At 39.0% G+C, this 21000-nt stretch overlaps 1 protein-coding gene across 4 annotated transcripts in view; it reads left to right on the top strand.

Moving 5' to 3' along the window:
* LOC117412002 (ELAV-like protein 4) overlaps positions 1–21000 on the top strand; it is a 53130-nt gene that overhangs the window by 21539 nt on the left and 10591 nt on the right. For 3 of the 4 annotated variants that reach the window (XM_059031538.1, XM_059031540.1, XM_059031539.1), the window contains exons 2-5: positions 5916–6002; positions 10379–10619; positions 17980–18083; positions 20112–20266. In XM_059031538.1, coding sequence (XP_058887521.1) covers positions 5916–6002; positions 10379–10619; positions 17980–18083; positions 20112–20266 — 587 coding nt within the window. The remainder of the gene's footprint in view (positions 1–5915; positions 6003–10378; positions 10620–17979; positions 18084–20111; positions 20267–21000) is intronic. The other variant, XM_034019930.3, reaches the window with a different exon arrangement.

The raw sequence follows: 21000 nt of genomic DNA, 5'->3' as shown, positions 1-21000 counted from the left end.
CCTGAAAGTGTACCCGTGTACTCTAGTGTACCATCAAATGGCACTGCAATATGGTCCTATTGGTAATGCAGGTGGTTTCTAATTATATTTCACAACCTTGTGGTGTCACATTGATTTGTGATAAGTATTTTATTTTTACCAGTTTGCTACAATATTCAGACAAATTCTGTGATTTAATACCTCTGTGTACCTGCAGCCTCAGAGCTACACAGTACAAAGTAACCATATTTCAGTACAGTGCTTTAAAAAACAATATTGCTGTGTATTATCTGTTGAGTTCAGTTGCTGTTTCTGGTAAGGATAGTGTAATGTCTATGCAATATGTTTATTTTATATTAAATAATTGCCAGTAGCATTGGTGCATCTCAATAGTGGCAGTTCTAGCTTAAACATATGTTTACTATACTATAGTGATTTGTTATTAGTTTATTCAAAACTTTCACTGTCCAGGACGTATCCTTTGAGATGTACCATCTCGTTTTCAAAGAGATTGCGGGAGACAGGAAGCACACCTTGAAATCGCATCTCTTTTGCATTTTATCCCAGTGGTATCAATATTCTGCATTTATGGGGCCACAAAGTATAAAATATTCAGTAAATAACAAAGACACCACTACAGGTATTTCCCTGTACGAACTACAATTGAAAGGATAAAAGCAAATGATAATATAGAAGGAATTCAAATATTGTGAACACAAAAAAGACACACATACTAACCAATGTTTATTACCTTTATGTGAAACTTTTTATGCACCAAATGACAAAATACATAAAATGCTTTAGAATAAGACCTTTTTGTGTGCATGTATGCAATGCATTGTAGAATTTAAAAAGCTTAAAATGAATAGAATACAGGAAGCCAATTAAATGCATAAGTAACAGTCATTAAAGCTTTGGCTTTAAACAGAGTTCCTAAAAAACAAACGCAAAGTGAATTGAATATTTAATCCAGAAGAGCACAAGTTAAAACTAATAACAGAAAATGCTTATTTACAAGAAAGTATAAGTTAGTGAGTTTCAAGCTGTTCTGTAAGCAAGGGCCAAGTTTTCAGAGTGGAAGTTCTAGAGCCTCTCTTAATGAATGCCTAGAGAATTATTTCAAGCTTTGCTTCCTAGATGCAAAAAAAAGAAAGAGAAAAAAAACACTGACAAAGCCATGCAAAGAATTAACAGTAATATCTTGCAAACGAGAAAACAATGACTTGGGGTTATCTGACCTGCAAAATGAAATTTTGAAATGAAAAATACTTTTCGCAATGATTAAATACTAGGAAAGGTCTAGCATTGCTAGCAATTAGCTAATGGGTATAAACAATGATGTGCTACCTGCATCACAACAGCGGGTAGTAATGACTCATGTGTTTTGCTGCTTTGCCTTCGCATGGTGACCTTCTGCACTCTGGCGTACTCAAAGTGCCGTCCCAGTAGGGGGGCAGGGGGACAGGACTCTTGGTGAGAAGTCAGAGAGTGCCTCGATTTCACTCGCACTGGTTAAGGGTTATTTGGAGACAAGCAAGGAACTCTGTGATGACAGCAGCTCCGCGATGAAAACACTGGACTGAAGGAGAATAAAATTGTTTATTTATCTGAACTGATACAGAGCAAGGCTACCTGCGATGTAATATAAGATACAGATGGCTTTAAAAGAGCAGATGTTCTTGTACATAGTTTTATACTTCACTAAAGAATGCAGTTCAATGGCATGAACAATATAATCATTACAGTGTGGGTAAATAAGCACACAGCACTTTAGGGGATAATCACAATGATTTATGTTAACAATTTTATCGGTGGGGGGGGCAGGGTTAAAATGTGGACCATATGTTAAATAATTACCTACTGCTACCGGCTCAACCTATACCCCACTGGGATAAGCCACAGATTTTCTTTTTAGAGCCATTCACAGCAGCAGGCAGTCTACCCCTTTTAGGGTAATCCTGGGATAACCACTGTTAGGTGGTTGATAAAATCCAGGTGTGAAATGGTGTCAAAAATCCAGCTTTGTGTTATGGCAACAGGGTGATGGTTGATCAAAGCAACTTCTTAGTAACTTTACAAAACGCTAAACGATATCTCACTGCTCTATAATGGAAAGGAATGTCTAATGGGAATGAATATATATGGACCTGCAAACGATTAGTTAACTAGAGTAGTCCAGAATAGTGAAATACTTCATCAAAACGTTGTTGCTTATTTTTCTTTTTACATAAATCATTAAAGTTTTCCTTAATGAGGGCCAATTGCATTACAGTGAAGATTGGATGTGTAAATTGTATGTAAAACTGCACTGCAGGGACTGGCTGATAAATGATTGTTGACAGCTATGCTACACAGAACTCGTGTATTTATCTCAGCACAGTTTCGTCTGTAATGACTTAAATCCACTTTCACTGTTTTTAATTAATTAATTAACCAAATAGGTCCATGGCAACATCTCATTTACAGGGATGCCTTCTCCCCATATACAGGGACGGGGCACTGACCATGTGCTCGAGAATTAAGCAGCTTTTGTTAATGAGTTGGTTGCTTATTCTAGGGATAAAGACGTGATTAAAAATCATGCAGTATTTACTGTAGATGTGATCAGTGTTCTGTGAAAGATTCTGAATTCCGGAATATAGATAACTTGGCTTCAGCAAGGGGTGATTTCCCGATAACCCTCTATGGCATACTGTATGTTTAAACATATCAGATTATTATTGTTGGGTTTTTTTGTATTATTTATCATTATCATTATTATTATTATTAGTATCATTATTAGTATATATAAAAGGCTTGGTAGAATGTAAAATGAAAATGGACAATGTATGTTGGAATGAACACAACAATAAGTGATGAAAGGATGTTCCAAATATACAGAATGAAAATATTGACAAATATATTGTCAATATTTTTTCTTTTGAGCTCCTTAGTTTATGTTCGCAACAATCGGTACAATTTATTATTTTAGATACAATTAATAATGTCCAGGCCGGATTCTACAGTAACACCACTTCCAGTGTCACTACTAACATCAAGTTTTCATTTGAATTTTAAGGGGATTAAAAGGAAATTCATGCCTGAATTGTCTGCAGATCTCTCTAAATAAATCTGTCCTTCTGCTTGGTTAGGGAGTGTCTATGGTTAGTTTCCTGCTTATTTCTCAAAGGAGCCTTGTCTTTTAACCTGTTAGGATGTAGTTGTATATAGATACTGCCTCCGAAAGAACTCAGACCTGTGATCTTTTGTCCCAAAAGCACAGCCACTTTTCTACAGAGCCACCTAACCCAATGCAACTCCATTTCCACCCACAGCCTTTTGACCTCATGAAGTATCCATGTATTCAAAAGAAAGTGCTGTGAGAAATAAATATTTATCCTAGGTGGAGGGGGGGAGGGAGGTGACTTAATCAAAAAAGAGAAAAGTTAAATGAAAAATTGCTTACATACAAAACATTTGTTATTCAGAGAGTGGCAATCCATTCCTGAAGTGAAGCAGGGGCCTATCGATCGCTGGGTAAACAGCTGCACTGTGTGTTGGGCCAGATTACATTTTTGATTGATTGCCAAGACTTCCGTCTGACCTGCAGGATATGGAAAAGCTAGGAGATTTTGATGGAAGGAGAGAAAAAAAAATCAATGCAACAGAAAACCTTTTTTTGACCTGGTAAAGGGTTCAAACTGTAGACATGCTCACATACAGCAACTTTTAAAAAAACACGACTGGAGACAAACAAATTTATCAGCATTCATTAGAAGTAAGGCTGATATGTTGGGGGTCTCTTCTCTTATGGCTTCTTTTTAGTAGCGCACACAATCACCATTTATTTCTTTAACACCAAGCTGTATTTCAGTTCATGAGTGTACGTAGTTATTTGGATATTCTTTCATTTTTAATTAGGTAACAAACAAAAAAGTGTAATATAGTATTACACATCTCTAGTGAATAAACCTCACAAACCTTGTCCTCTGCCTTTCTTAATTTAAAATGTTAATAAAGTATTGGGGCTTCTTTTGTGATGTTGTTTTAAGCAATTACGCAAGTATTGTTGCAGCACTAAAATGTAATAGGTTTTGCTTTTGGCTGTTTTATTTCAGTTGGAACTCAGATGTAGACTGTATAGTTAGGAATATGGTTAAATACCGTCAGTCTATATTTTAAATTGACAACATATTGTATAATATGTTGTATGGATTAATTTTAAGGCGATACATATAATATATAGATATATATAATATATATAGAGGGAGAGATAGATAGATAGATGAATCCTTAATCCTAAATCGATGTTGTTGGATTGAGAAAGACAACTGCAGATTATCCTTGAACACTGTCAAAAAAGAGGTTCAGTATTTAGAAAAGGTAATTTCCATTCTAATGTACCATGAATTCTGACTAGAGGTATGCATCCACAAGCATTTTCAAAAACCATTTGTATTGCTGTTGTCATTTCCAGTGTTAAATTAAACTTCAGCTCAGCTCCACTGCTATTTAATTCAGAAAAGACATGGGGTAATGAATCACAATAGACATGCATGTTAAGTAGGATTATTTTTTCTATGGGATGTTCTTACCTATGTTAAATCTGTTCCATTTTGTTTATTTTTTACCTGTTTGAAGTGGCATCTGTCCTACCTTTTGAACATCTGTATGTCTTTGTACTTAGTTATTTAAACATGCTGCTTTCTTTTTAGATCAGTTTGCGAAATGAAATGCACAAATGAGAATTCATATATGCTAGACTTGTAATACATTAATAATAATTCTTGTTCATATTCAGAACATTTGGTCTTTTTCCGTAAACTGTACTGTACACAGATTAACATATAAAAGACAATTGGAAGATTATACTGTGTAGCTGCAAATATTCTAGGTTGCATGTATTCATACTGTACTGTGCTGTACTGACATTTCTAGCATTCCCATGATCAGATTTGTTCTTGCGCTCTGTGTGTGTGTGTGTGTGTGTGTGTGTGTGTGTGTGTGTGTGATGTGTGCATGAGGGGGACATGTCATTTTATTACTGTGTTTCTCAAGGTTTTTCACAGCTCAGTTAAAGAGACAGTGACTGTTTGACCTGACCATCCCTCCAGTAGTAGAAATCTGTTGGAGGGTTATTAAAGATAACAAATAAATAAAATAAACTACAAATGTTGAAATAACTGCACAAGGTAGTAACAGTGATAAGTTACTTTTAAAGTGCATTTTCTGTATCGCTTTAACCTCCATCTGTTATGCTGCAATAAACATGAACTGTACGGTATGGGTGCTGCAAACTGCGTCATGTCTGCTTACATCTCAGGAAGCCACCTAGTGCTGATCCCATGTATATAATAGAGTTGTTTGTTTAGATAGTGCTCGGCTTAACCATCAAACCTCTGCAAATGACTTTTACAGAATTAATTATGTGTAAATTAAAACATTAATGAATACTGTAAAATGATTAGCTGTGTAAAGTTCTGCACAAACTACAGATTTACATGACAACCCATCCCTTAATAGAGTATATGTACATGCAGGGTGATTTTATAAAGTAATATGGCCACTTTGCAATGCTGTCAAGGAAACAAAACAAATCATGCTAACAGATCAGCTGGTGAAAATACTGCGTTCTGCTATTTTATTGTTATATAACAACAACCCTTCCTCAACATAAGTGATGCCCATATTGCACAGTCAATGCAGTAACCCTTAAGGGTGTGAGCCGTAGGGACCTGCATTACCCGTGCCTGTAGAGTCTTCTGTCCCCATAATGTGCACCTGCAGTTTCATTACTCTACTGTGAATATTGTTTAGGTCCCCATCACCACCACCACATCAGCATTGCAAAGTGGCCAACTGACTATTGTAATTCCGTTTGTATATTTTTTTAAAGAAACAAGATTGTGATTGTAGCCTTCGATCATCATGTTAAATTGTGCCCTGAACCCCCCCAGGGCTCGACAGAGACACAGTGGCGTCAGGGGGAACTCCCACAGCTGCAGGGCTGGGCAGAGAAGGGGATGCTGACACAGCCAAAGATGGTAAGGAGACCATTGCAAACTGCATTTTAAACATGACACAAGACCTCTGATTGGACACTTCTGGTTGCTCCAAAAGCTGGGTTGACTGCCTGGATAGATGTATTGATTGAGAGATATTTATATAAATGTGCATTTGATATTAAGTAGCATGAGATGGGCGATGTTTGCTTGTTTATCTTGTATTAGCTGCATGGCCCATCCCAATGTGAAATGACAGTGTATTCTATTACTTATTTAATTGTTTTATTTAAAATAATTGTATGGGGTTAACAACTCCTTGAGACGCAACATCTCATATAGTCTCTGGTCTTTCCTATGATAGTGTTGCCTTTTTAGCGGTGGAATTGACAGGATTCACTTGTAAAACAAAGTGTAGTTCCATCAGTTCCTTTTGAGAAACTGCTTTTAACTTGCAGAGACGCCCATCTTGTGAAACTGAAAACAGCAGTATTGGTCCCATACAAAAAGATGGTGAGGGGTTGGGGAGCATGTACTGCACCTTTGCAGTCCGACATTGACAAATTGTGTTAAAATAACTGCGCTGTTTAAAACATAACAAATGCTGAGAACACAGAGAGGCTGTACAAGCAGTCGTGGATCAAATATTTCTATGTATTTTTTTTGCTTCCCATCTTCCAATCCAATGAGAACCTATAAAGGGCCTGCAATGTGTTATGAGAGTGGGAATTCCACATTGAAGGCAGAGCGTGTTCTTCTTCTATAATTAGAGCTCTACGTTTCAGTTTGTATAGAGACCCTAGGCATACGTCCCATTGAGTATACAGAGCTTGCTGCTTGTGCACTGCAGGAAATTTAAACACAACCATAGCTTTGGTTTTAGAAATATGTGGTATTTAATTAGCAGGATACATTAATATCAAAAAAGCTTTATTTCTCTCATTCTCTCTTTATTTCTCTCAGCTGTGTGGAAAAGGCACTGCCGAAACATCCTGATATAATAGATTTTTTTTTTTTTTTATCAATTATTCACATTTTTGTGTACCTACATTACCTTTTTTCTTTCTGATTGTGTGTGTGTGTGTAATATATAATTACACACATACACACACACAAACATATACATATACAGACATATAAGGCAACAAACTTCTTACATATTAATTGTACAGGTTGGTTCATACTTCAGACTTAATTTCTGGTTGTAATCGAGGGTTTCCGACCCTGTGCGACACGCCGGAATTGCGTCATCCACACGCCTGCGCCGTGCGTCTTTTTTGGAAAGTCGTACAGCATTCTCATGCGTCTGTGACCTGAAATCGCATAGGGTTGGATAATGTTGAATAATTTCATCACTTACTGCATGGTCGGAGTGAAGCTGTACAGCTTTTATAGCTGTCTAGGCTTGACGTATGGCATTCATTTGTGACAGAAGTATGAACCAGCCCTGAGGGGCCCTACAGCTCCAGTCAGGGGATTATCAGGGTGTGATGTAAAAGTCTTGATTGTGCATTCGTCTTTCATCAGTAATTTTATGTGAAGGATGCTGGTCTCCATTCTTAATGTGTCTGCATTGCAGCACAGCATTGCACTCTCAAATGCAGGATCTTAAACTTATAGTCCTTTACCACTAACACTCCCCACTTTAACTATTGATCTACTCAGCACTTACTGCACTGCATCCCATTTAGTTACTCACCAAAGAATAGAGCTGGACCACGGAACTGTTTTTTTTTTGTTTGTTTGTTTGTTTTACAGCAGAGTCTTGCCCAGGTAGGAAGGTTTGATTCATGTAAATGACAAATTACGAAAGCTACAGTAGTTGAAAAAAAGTTCCAGGATTTACACATTTACACACAAGGACTAGGGTTATGTATACACCGGAAGTCAATATACAGATGTGCTCAAATTTGTTGGTACCCTTACAGCTCATTGAAATAATGCTTCATTCCTCCTGAAAAGTGATGAAATTAAAAGCTATTTTATCATGTATACTTGCATGCCTTTGGTATGTCATAGAATAAAGCAAAGAAGCTGTGAAAAGAGATGAATTATTGCTTATTCTACAAAGATATTCTAAAATGGCCTGGACACATTTGTTGGTACCCCTTAGAAAAGATAATAAATAATTGGATTATAGTGATATTTCAAACTAATTAGTTTCTTTAATTAGTATCACACATGTCTCCAATCTTGTAATCAGTCATTCAGCCTATTTAAATGGAGAAAAGTAGTCACTGTGCTGTTTGGTATCATTGTGTGCACCACACTGAACATGGACCAGAGAAAGCAAAGGAGAGAGTTGTCTGAGGAGATCAGAAAGAAAATAATAGACAAGCATGGTAAAGGTAAAGGCTACAAGACCATCTCCAAGCAGCTTGATGTTCCTGTGACAACAGTTGCAAATATTATTAAGAAGTTTAAGGTCCATGGAACTGTAGCCAACCTCCCTGGGCGCGGCCGCAAGAGGAAAATCGACCCCAGAGTGAACAGAAGGATAGTGCGAATGGTAGAAAAAGAACCAAGGATAACTGCCAAAGAGATACAAGCTGAACTCCAAGGTGAAGGTACGTCAGTTTCTGATCACACCATCCGTCGCTTTTTGAGCGAAAGTGGGCTCCATGGAAGAAGACCCAGGAGGACTCCACTTTTGAAAGAAAAACATAAAAAAGCCAGACTGGAATTTGCTAAAATGCATATTGACAAGCCACAATCCTTCTGGAAGAATGTCCTTTGGACAGATGAGTTAAAACTGGAGCTTTTTGGCAAGTCACATCAGCTCTATGTTCACAGACGAAAAAATGAAGCTTTCAAAGAAAAGAACACCATACCTACAGTGAAACATGGAGGAGGCTCGGTTATGTTTTGGGGCTGCTTTGCTGCGCCTGGCACAGCGTGCCTTGAATCTGTGCAGGGCACAATGAAATCTCAAAACTATCAAGGCATTCTGGAGCGAAACGTACTGCCCAGTTTTAGAAAGCTCTGTCTCAGTCGCAGGTCATGGGTCCTCCAACATAATGACCCAAAACACACAGCTAAAAGCACCCAAGAATGGAAAAGAACAAAACATTGGACTATTCTGAAGTGGCCTTCTATGAGTCCTGATCTGAATCTTATCGAACATCTATGGAAAGAGCTGAAACTTGCAGTCTGGAGAAGGCACCCATCAAACCTGAGACAGCTGGAGCAGTTTGCTCAGGAAGAGTGGGCCAAACTACCTGTTAATAGGTGCAGAAGTCTCATTGAGAGCTACAGAAAACGTCTGATTGCAGTGATTGCCTCTAAAGGTTGTGCAACAAAATATTAGGTTAGCGGTCCCATCATTTTTGTCCATGCCATTTTCATTTGTTTTCTTATTTGCAATATTATGTTGAATAAAAAATCAAAAGCAAAGTCTGATTTCTATTAAATATGGAATAAACAATGGTGGATGCCAATTACTTTTGTCAGTTTCAAGTTATTTCAGAGAAAATTGTGCATTCTTCGTTTTTTGTGGAGGGGTACCAACAAATTTGAGCACGTCTGTATAACCATACATTATCCCCTGTACACGATTGAACATTTTCAGCCTAGTCTTTGTAATGCAATCTATATTTAGCCACTCAAAATAAAAAAATACAATTGAAACCAAGAGTCAAAGATTCCTTAAATAAAACTGTAAGGGTAATAAAAACAAAACTACAACACTAACTAAAAATGATTTGATGAAAACAGTTTCTTTAATATCAGTACAGACTCCCTCTGCAGGATGGAGAGAGGGGTCTAGTGTTCTCAGATTGGCTGTTCTGTCAATGAGATAAAAGGCTGCTAGCTTGGAGGTGTTATAGATCTCACATCACATATCGTAGGAGAGCAAGGATGTTGGCTTTAGTAACCTGGTCACATTTTCTTTGAGATGCTGCACTTCCCCACCTCTGCATTAAGCCCAGGGCCTCTTTTGAGAACAAGCATGAAAACTCATGCTTTAATACCACTAGTGACTGTTTTTAATGATTTTATGTTGTACTAATATTCAAGTTCTGTATGATTTTTGACCTTCTATTATAACCGTTGATATGCCTGCCAGCCAGCCTGGGACCCTCGAGGAAATGAGCTGATCTCTACTTATTTTGTTCTGGATGCATTTTTCTAAAGAGACCACTCTTGTTTTTTTTTGTAGCTTCCAACCGGTCACAAACGTTTTGTTTAACAATAATTTATGACAAGACTTATGGGCATTGGCTTATTAGGAGAGAGGGTAAAATGTCAAACTCTGTTGTCAAAGGAACCAAAAATGTTCAAAGAAATTAATTTATTTATATTTCTGAGTAATTTCTAATAAAATAAAAATAAAATAGTGATCTGATTGAATTTTAGATATTATTTTTTTCACATTGCTGGTCAGTATCATGGAATGACTGGTCTTCCTTCCTCGCCAGATAATCAGCAACATGGAGCCTCAGGTGACGAATGGGCCGACTGCCACCACAGCCAACGGGCCCTCCAGTAACAGCCGCAGCTGCTCCTCCCCCATGCAGTCCGGCGGCCTCGCCGACGACAGCAAGACCAACCTCATCGTCAACTACCTGCCCCAGAACATGACGCAGGAGGAGTTCCGCAGCCTGTTCGGCAGCATTGGAGAGATCGAGTCCTGCAAGCTCGTCCGGGACAAGATTACAGGTAAGCAGGGGGGGCTGGGAGCCTTTAACCGTCCAGCATGGTCTTCCAACCTGCACACAATAATCATGTGTTCTGTATTATGTATTGCATTTGATTATAGGGGTCCAGATGCTAAGAATTGGGGGGGTCCCCAATTTTTAAGAAATGTAATAAAAACCACATTGCCCTTGTTGCATCTTACCAGCTCACCAGTTAGGAAGTCTGGAGGATTGGTCAGCTTTATAAGAAGTGTCTGTTTGCCCCTTGCTATTGCAGCCAATAAAAAATTATCCTTCCACTTACTCAGCAAACGTGAGGTTTGGTTCAAGCACCTGAATATGTAGGTTTGGGAGTCTGATTTAGGCTTTGGGCACAACCCTACGAGAGACTGCATGTGTCCTTGGTAGTTAATAGTTAATAGTTGTAGCTATATCTTGGGAATGAAATATTTATGATGAAATATTGTTATGGATGTTCCATAACATAACTTAATAAATAAAGGGTATCATTTAGGATTTTTACATGAGTTCTGACCCATAGTGGTTGGGTATGATGACCTACTTTTTCATAGTACTGGTTCTTTTTGTCTGTAGAATTTCTTGCAGAATAGTTTAATTCAGAGAGTCCTTCTTCCATATCACATACCACATCATACATGTACAGTAAAGTGGCAGCCTGGTTGAAAGGGGTGTGCGTTACAAAAAGGAGTTATAATAATAGTAATAATATTATAAGATATCCAGGCAGATGAGGCAAGAGTACATTTGCCAGTGCTCTAGTTTCATTAGAATTTGAGTCAATCTAGGCTGAGCTCCAAATCATTACTGGAAACAGGTGCTGCCGTGACTGCTGCTAGATTTCAGATGGCCCTGTCTCAGTGAATCCCTGCTAGACCGAGGGCAGTGGTAGGTGTGAGCAGCGCCCAGTCCAGAACCAGTGAATGTGTGGGTGGCAGGATAGTGGGCAGGCAGATGGATGAGGAGGCTCTTCTGAGATAATGCCAGATAATTCTTCCATTTTATATCCTACTTAGTGATACTTCACACTTGATAATCTCATTAAAAAGGCTGGGCTAATGTGGCCTGTTTAGCAAAGAAAGTACGTGGCTGTTTTATTTCTGGACTGTGTGGCCTCTTAACCCCTGGAAACTGACAATACCACACTTAGAGTGAAGTGCGCAAGCCCTGACTTGTAAGTAGAGTTCACTGTCCCGTCGAGCTGGTGTCATACAGTTCTTCTGCGCTACAGTTTGTTGTTGTGTAATCACTGAGCAAATCTAGTTAAACATTAAAATGGACACAGGTCCCCCTGACAGAAACCCTCTTGTTCTAGGTTTCAGATGTATATACACTCATTTTGCTTACCAAAATGAGTGTTGCATTACTGAGTTTTACCAATAGATATCCAGATTTTGCCCCAAATTTGGCTCAATCAAGCATGTGAAAGGACGTACATTTAATTTATAAAATGTAAGATTGTGAAGACCACTGTATGTCTGCTTCCTTTTAATAGAAGGGTGTCTCTCACACATGCACTCGCCTCTTTCCATCTCACACATCTTTATCAGCCTTCCATAGTTTTAAAGATTTTAGCTATTCAAATTGGTACTTGCAACTACATTTTCTTTTATTTAATTTTCTTTTTAAAAATGTCAAATTTTGAAAAAGTTAACGCTATACTTACAGACCCTGTTATTTAAATCAGTAGTTTACTGTACTTTATTACAAAAACAAACAGAAAAAAATTGATTGGAGTAAAAAGACAAAGTAGTACTTCAAACGTAACTATTTAGACCACAAAGTTGTAAAACATCTATATGTAAATATTGTTACCTTTTTAAATTGTAACCGTCAGCCCTATAGGTGTTATCAGTGAACCAAAATACATTGCATTCCGCTTTGTCCTTCTTGTTTCGCTTGACCGGGTCAAAGCAGTAGAAAGAGAACATTTTCATTTCAGTGTAGAATGAAAGTCCACCATGGCGGCGCTGCTGTGGCTTCATTTATTTCCTGAGACTTGGCAAACCTGTTCAGCAGCGTCGGCTTTACACATTACAAAACCCAGTTCCACTTAAGAAATACAAAATAATGTCTTCTTTGTGACTAATCAAATGTATTAGGGTATTCAATATATGAATACAAATTATTATTTTTATAGAGATTATTTTGCCATAGTATGCCATTCCATTACAGGAAACTTCCATTTTATTTGACATATAACATCAAAGCTTCAAATTGAATAGATATGCAATCCCCACTGATGCTTGAGGCACAACCATTTTAACCTTTTTTTTTTTTTAAATAAAACTGAATTCACTGAAACATATATATCACTCAGATATGATTTAACTCTGCACCCACTCAATATAGACAAACATCTTGTCATCTTTTTTATTAATGTTTTATACCAAGGTATCACATGCAAAGTGCTGTTACACAGACTGTTCAGAGACCGAAAGCATGTGATTTTAAGCAACCTTTTAAAAAAGGATACGTTAGCATTGTACAGTATAAACTGGGGGGGGGGGGGGGGGGGGCTACTGTTCATACTTATTTTGGTAAAGTATGCTTGCCCTGTGAGGGTTGCAGCAGAGGTGCGAGGTTGACGAGGTATAGTGTGTGTCTCTCACTCACTCACTCACTGTCGGTCATCCTTGAAGTTCAGGCTCTGTTTCAAGTAACAGTCAGAATTATCAGCCACAGCCACCCCACGTTGTGGGAAATAGGATACATGATCGTCAATCTTCCCCCTCAGCGCATGTGCATCGTAGCACATCCCTCACTTTGGTGAGTCTTCAGTTTGCTGTGCTCAATAATTAAAATGATTTACACAGGGTAGCCCTTTGAGCATGTACTATACATATATATTCAAAGAGGCATTGTTGACATGCTGGAGCAGGGGAAAGTGAGGATATCTAACTAGGTCATAAGGTAACCCGGAACTCGTAACACATTTGAATAAGTGAAGTCATTAGGTTAAGATTTGATGTGATAATTTAAAATCGGAAACAAAAAGCTTACGCAGACATTTTGTGTCAAAATTGTATACATTTAAAAACAGCAAAAGTCATTGAAAATGTTATTTATGACCTCCTAATGCTTCAAGCTGTAGCAGAATTGTGCGGAATAGGATTGCAAAATCACCCTGATGACAGGTAGGTGTTGCAGGAGAATGTACTGTGTTTCATGTTTGGTTTTTAGTAAAAAAAAATTTTAAAAAAAGTATAGTAAATAAAACCACACTTAATTAAATACATTTTTTTACCCTGCTTACCTATGCTTTTACCATGGTGTTCTCCAATCAAACATTTTAAAGGAATTTGCAGCACACAGTGCATTGGTTTGAAAATGTGACTTTAGTGTACAGGTATTTCTGTTTGCAATGTATTTTTATGTGAATTATTGCAATGAACTGCATTTTCACAGCACGCTTCCTCAAGTCTTGTCAGCTTATTTTTCTCCCAGTATGCCGGAGCCCCTGTATATATATTCTTGTGTTGTGTTTGTTAGACAGAAGTGGCGTCTGGTTCATTTTAGATGCAGTAATTGAAGTGTTACCAGCAGTGGCAGGTGTTAAGTTGGTGCTGATTTTCTCAGATCTGTTTTGATTTACTTTTTGTTCAGCTTCTCACAATTGAATCCCTGTACTAGTGCTCTTTTGGTCCAGTTCCCCTCTCTGGCAATTGTCATGAATCCTATATACAAAACATAAACATAGGCAATTTTTTTGACCATTTATGCATTTTAAATGTCATGACAGATTTTCCTGTGTTTGAAGTGAAGGGGGTTCAGCCTGTTCTGATCAGCAGCTCCAGTATCTGTCTTCATTCCTCTGTTAGAGGTGCACTTCCTTCCTTTTAATTTGTGTATCCCCTTCCAGAAAGATTTACAGCACGCAACATCTTCAAAATGTGCTATTGGGGGGGAAACAAAAGAGTGAAATATCTATTTGAATACCTGTATCTCTGTGTAGGTAGCAGGAACGTGGGGGGTGAATATGTACATTTTTGTCTCTGAAAGGATTTGGTTATCTGCTGTACAGATTTATTGGTAATTTACTCCTTGTAAGAACGGCGGTCTCATTCTTCCACAGACAGCCACTTTGTCTGCTGTGATTATGCCATGCTCTGAATTGCAGGCTGGAGAGCTGCTGTGTTTAAACTGGAGACCTACCAATTGTTTTGACATCTCTTGCCAAGCCTGCCTGCCTATGTTTGCCCATAGTCTGTGCTGTGTTGCCTTCTGCCCACTCAATTTTATAATACAAAAGGGGTGTTTAAGGGAAACGGGGGAGGGGGTGTTGTGATTGGGTTTCTATTATTATTATTATTATTATTATTATTATTATTATTATTATTATTATTATTATTATTATTATTAATAAAGCATGCCGAGGTGCTTGAAAAGTTAATTATGTAAGCTGTGTTTGTGAGGTTGCTGTGGTGTGTGATTGTGTGTGTGTGTGTGCGTGTGGTTGTGTGTGTGTGTGTGGTTGTGAGGTTGCTGTGGTGTGTGTGTGTGTGGTTGTGAGGTTGCTGTGGTTTGTGCGTGCGTGCGTGCGTGTTTGTGAGGTTGCTGTGGTGTGCGTGCGTGTGTGTGTGTGTGTGTGTGTGTGTGTTTGTGTGTGTTTGTGAGGTTGCTGTGGTGGCCGGTGTGTGTGCGTGTGTTTGTGAGGTTGCTGTGGTGTGGTTGTGTGTGTGTGCGTGCACGTGTGTATGTTTGTGTGGTTGCTGTGGTGTGCGTGCGTGCGTGCGTGTGTGTGTGTGTGTTTGTGTGTGTTTGTGAGGTTGCTGTGGTGGCCGGTGTGTGTGCGTGTGTTTGTGAGGTTGCTGTGGTGTGGTTGTGTGTGCGTGCGTGCACGCGTGTATGTTTGTGAGGTTGCTGTGGTGTGTGTGTGTGTGTGCGTGCGCGTGTGTGTGTGTGTGTGTATGCGCACGTGTGTGTGTGTTTGTGAGGTTGCTGTGGTTTGTGTATGTGTATGTGCATGCGCATGTGTGCGTGCGCGTGTGTGTGTGTGTGTGTGTGTGTGTGTGTGCAGGCGCTCTTACAGGCACACTGAAGAGCCCATGAGAGCTGCTGAGAGCGGGAGCTCCTGTACAGGTGCTGACTGCTGGTGGGCGGAATCCCCTCTTGGAGAATCTGCTCCAGCATGCAGCGACTTCCACGTGTCCTAATTCTCTAACTACCCAGGGAGACATGACAGGGAATCAGCGCTTTCTGGGCCACAAGGGAAGTCAGTGAGGCAATTAAGAGAACCTTAGATATAGGTAGAAACCAATATGGAGATATGTATGTGTGTGTGAGCATGGCATAATCACAGCAACCTCACAACCACACATCCTGTAGTTGACAGATGGGTTGAATACAGAAATAGGTACAGTAAACAGATAGAAGTTTCTAGGCAGACAGTAAAAACAACTGAACCTGATAACATTTACATCTCTTGCTATACCTTTTAGAATCAGGTATTCAATTGTGCTGAAATTTGATATGGACATTCCTTAGCACAATTCTTATGAGGTGCTGTTCCACCTGCTGTGGATGTAGTTCACGGTGACCTAGTTTTTCATGGGATTAATTGTATCCTTGGGGGGGTGGGGAGGGTTGACAGTTCACTGTAGTGTTCTGGAATTTCTGAACAGACTGGTAACAGGAGACACACTGTTTTGGATAGGAAGGTTTTGATTAACGATGGGAAATAGTGATACTTTGAAAGTGAGGGAGATGCATGTTTTTTGATGTGAGGAATGACTCCCTGTTTTGGCCCCAAGCTGCTGTTTGGATTGTGTTTATTTGGTTCAGTACTGCTGTTCTGCATTTGTGATTCACTTTGTCTTTACACTGAAGACTTACTACTGTCTGTTTCAATTAGCTGGGATAACACCACGCACTGCATAGCTTGGCTGGGGTTCCTATTGAGGAAACTGTGGTCCATGTCACATTCGTGCACTTCTTTAATTCTCTTGTAGAATAAGGGGATGCAAACAGGAGGACAACTCGATTGCATACACTCCTATAGTGCTTTGTTTGTGTACTGGCTTACAGATGTTTCACATACCTAGCATAGACAATCCAGACAGTCTGGTGTCTTTGCAAACTAACAGCATCAATAATATATAAAGCAATATGGTTATATCACGCACCTCAGGCAGTCTAAGGCACCCAATTACACTAGGGCATACAGTATAACAACATCTCTAAAGTTAATAATAATAGTCCTATAACGTCATGCTTCAATACAGGTGAGATATAAATTCAAGATTATGCTTACCCTCCGCAGAGAAACGTGTCTTAAAATATAAAACATAACAAAGAAAGTAGTCATCCAAACCAGAGGCTCTGAATACAACACCAGCAGTCAGCTTCGCAAAGTGGCCCTGAAAAGATGGATCAGTCAGTCTGTTACCAAACTGGTCTGATTTAACTATTTAGTTCATACATGTCAATTTGATCACACAGGGGTATTTTGTTAGGTATCCCTCCGTATCATCAGTGGGGAACCCCATGAGAAATGAAGTTGGTTCTATCGAAAATAGGAGGCACTTTTTTACACAGAGAATTGTGAGGGTCTGGAACCAACTCCCCAGTAATGTTGTTGAAGCTGACACCCTGGGATCCTTCAAGAAGCTACCTGATGAGATTCTGGGATCAATAAGTTACTAACAACCAAACGAGCAAGATGGGCCGAATGGCCTCCTCTTGTTTGTAAACTTTCTTATGTTCTTATGAAGAGCCATGTACTTTAGCTGCATAAGCCTTCCATTCAAAAGGAGCCAGGACCTTCTACAAGAGAGAAGGGGTTTGAGGATCACTTGTGACATCACACTTTAACAGGAGTGTCTGGCATTCTTCCATAGGAATAGAGTGATATTGATTTTAAAGGTTTCATATCAATTAGGAATGTGTCAGGAATTGATATAAATCCAGTACAGAGTTGTATTAACCCTAAATAATTACCTTTGAATAACTTAACAGTCAGAATTATCATATTTCAGCTGCTACTCACACAAAAAAGATGACGAATAACAGTTCTCGGAGTATGATATGTGTTTTTAATGCAATCATTTTGAACACTGGGCTACACAGGACAGATACGCGACCACCCGTGCCTTCCTAGAGATTTTTACAGGTTTTTTGGGTGTTTTTTTTTTTTTTTTTACCGCTTTATTTTCTAAAAATAAAAACAAACAAACAGTAGCTTTGAATACCTGGATTTGTATAAAATAAAGCCTGGGAAGGACACAGTCGTTTTATGTTGTGCGACAGAACATATTAAACAAATTAAATTCACACATAGAGCTCATCATGCAGAGACGTTTTGTATTTTGTATGTACACTACTGTACATGGGTTTAATGTTACATTATGCTTTGTTTGTTGTAGGGCAGAGTTTGGGCTATGGCTTTGTGAACTACATCGATCCAAAGGATGCAGAGAAAGCCATTAACACATTAAACGGACTTAGACTTCAAACTAAAACTATTAAGGTAAGAGAAAGTGACCCTGCACCAGTGGTATTCATACAATGTATTGTTAACAATAGCTAGTTATTAGATTATGCAGGAGCACAATTGAATGATAAAATAAGTTAAATGTTATTTTATTGTGATGTCAAATTTTAGCAAAAACTATCATTATAATAATTATCTTAAATCACATTTCAACTCTCATTAATTCCGAGTCGTTTCCCTCAAACACTTTTTTTTGTCTGCTTTTCAAGTGCTGGCTTTTTAAAATAAAGCCATACTGCTTCTCTCTCTCCTCTCTCTCTCTCTCTCTCTCTCTCTCTCTCTCTCTCTCTCTCTCTCTCTCTCTCTCTCTCTCTCTCTCTCTCTCTCTCTCTCTCTCTCTCTCTCTCTCTCTCTCTCTCTCTCTCTCTCTCTCACTTACTTACTTACTTACTTACTTACTTACTTACTTACTTACTTACTTACTTACTTACTTACTTACTTACTTACTTACTTACTTACTTACTTACTTACTTACTTACTTACTTAATCAATCACTCACTCACTCACTCACTCACTCACTCTGTCAGGTATCCTTGAAGTTCAGGCTCTGTTTCAAGTAACAGTCAGAATTATCAGCCACAGCCACCCCACTTTGTGGGAAATAGGATGCATGATCGTCAATCTTCCCCCTCAGCGCATGTGCATCGTAGCACATCCCTCACTTTGGTGAGTCTTCAGTTTGCTGTGCTCAATAATTAAAATGATTTACACAGGGTAGCCCTTTGAGCATGTACTATACATATATATTCAAAGAGGCATTGTTGACATGCTGGAGCAGGGGAAAGTGAGGATGTCTAATCAGGTCTTAAGGTAACTTGGAAATCGTAACACATTTGAATAAGTGAAGTCATTAGGTTAAGATTTGATGTGGTGATCATTTAAAACAAAAAGTTTACATAGGTATTTTGTCGGTTGAATTTTGTCTTCTCTCTCTCTCTCTTTCTCTCTCTCTCTCTCACACACAACAGAACAAAGGAGAGGGGAGATTGAATTATAGTAATGTTCCCCTTGCAAATTTAAATTGCATGGAACTTACTTAGTTTTCTTTGTGGACAAATCATTATAAGCAGGTTGAATCATGTAAAATAGGAGAAAACCCCTTTGGTTTCATTAGCAGCAGTTAACAGGAGATCAGGGGGTTAGCAGTTTTCTCCTACGCAGCACCTTGAGCTGGCAGCCCAATTTTCAGTCTGTCTTCCTGTAAAGTGCCTCCTAAAAAATGCATGCTGGAGGTGTGAACAGAGAGGATTGTAGTGTAAAAAAGAGGAGACGCTGGCAAGGTGTTGATTAGAGACATCTGGAACTGTGAGAGAAATAGAACAAATCTCAAGGACTCCTCCCCCTCTCTTATCACATTAACTTGTTTAAATGGGGGGGGGGGTCTACCTGAAGATGTCAAAGGGGTGCTCTTATGGCTGTCTCTATCATACCTTCAGAGCCAGAATACTGTCCCTGTTAAAATGCAGCATTCTTTTATAGTTACTGTTTACAGATATTAAGCCAATGACACATAGCAGCAGGAATAAAAAATAAAAAAACAAAATAAACAGCTACACAGCTCAAGACGTACGCATACAAGAGAGTGCCGAGCAATTTTCATCTCTCCTAACGTAATTGTGTAACCTATTTTTTAATATCTGCAGTCCTTCAAAGAAATGCGCTGTCCATGGTGCCAGCCACTGAGTCTGAGCTGTTAGACTGTAAAAGCTGTCTGTTTTAGAGGGACTGTTTTATCCCAGAACAGCTACACTAAATCATTAGAGGGAAAAAAAACAAAACTCAGTGTTTTTTATTTTTTTATTTAGTGTAGGTAGTTGGCAATTCTAAATCCAAACACAGCATCAGTTCAATGCAGTGAGTTACTGTGTTGTTAGACTGCAAGTTCCAAGTGCTATAGTTTGCAATTAGTCAAATCCTTTACTATAACAGTTTTTTGTATTTTCATTGTCATCTTCCCTACAAGCTGCTGTTTCTGATGTGCGCTTTGTTTTTTTTTTTGCCCAGGTGTCCTACGCCCGGCCCAGCTCAGCCTCTATCCGTGATGCTAACCTGTATGTCAGCGGCCTTCCCAAAACCATGAGCCAGAAGGAACTGGAGCAGCTCTTCTCCCAGTACGGACGCATCATCACGTCACGCATCCTGGTAGACCAGGTCACAGGTATCCATGGGGGCAGCTGTCCTCCTCTATTATAAAAGAGTTATCCTGAGTGTGCATGCCGTCTCCAGAGGAAGCCTTCCTCCCGTGCTGGGCTAGGAATTATACCAGGCATTCCCGCCAAACTTTCAAACCCACACCCCCCCACCATGATATTAGACATCCCATTGAGCTATTAGCGCAGGCATTAGAAATGAGGTATAACATTATGATAAATATTGTGACCCAAAGCACCTTAAAGAAATGCTCATGTAAATTAACTGTTCCCTTCACCTAGGGCCTTCCACCGTCACCCCTGGGCCACTGACCATTAACTGGTCTTTTTATCACTACATATATCCTCCATGGACAGATAGTAAGACAGAGGGCTTTAATCTTCATTGCTTCTGGTCTGTATGTGCACACTCTTCCCTGTGCTGGCTTCTGTTTTAAACAACTGTCAATTCTCAAGCATCATTATAATAAAAAAAAAGGGATCAAAAGGAGATGAGTTTAACTTTTAAAAATGTATTTAACATGCAAGTGTGTAATGAATTTCCAGCTCTTTTGGCACAGCTGCTTTAAAGACTAAAATTGAGGTACGGCAGCGCTCTCATCTGAGCGGAAAGTGGGCTTTCATTAACAGTCTCAGCACTCCAGATCTTTCCAAATTTCCCCAAGGAATATTTTGATTTTAATTTAAAATGTTCAGGAGCTGTGTGTAGTGGGCGTGCTAATGCACTGTTAGGGCACCATTGA

Source organism: Acipenser ruthenus, chromosome 10, assembly GCF_902713425.1.
Source record: "Acipenser ruthenus chromosome 10, fAciRut3.2 maternal haplotype, whole genome shotgun sequence".
NCBI classification, from domain to species: domain Eukaryota; kingdom Metazoa; phylum Chordata; class Actinopteri; order Acipenseriformes; family Acipenseridae; genus Acipenser; species Acipenser ruthenus.
The sequence above is the reverse complement of the archived record's forward strand: the minus strand, read 5'-3'. Positions and strand labels throughout refer to the sequence as shown.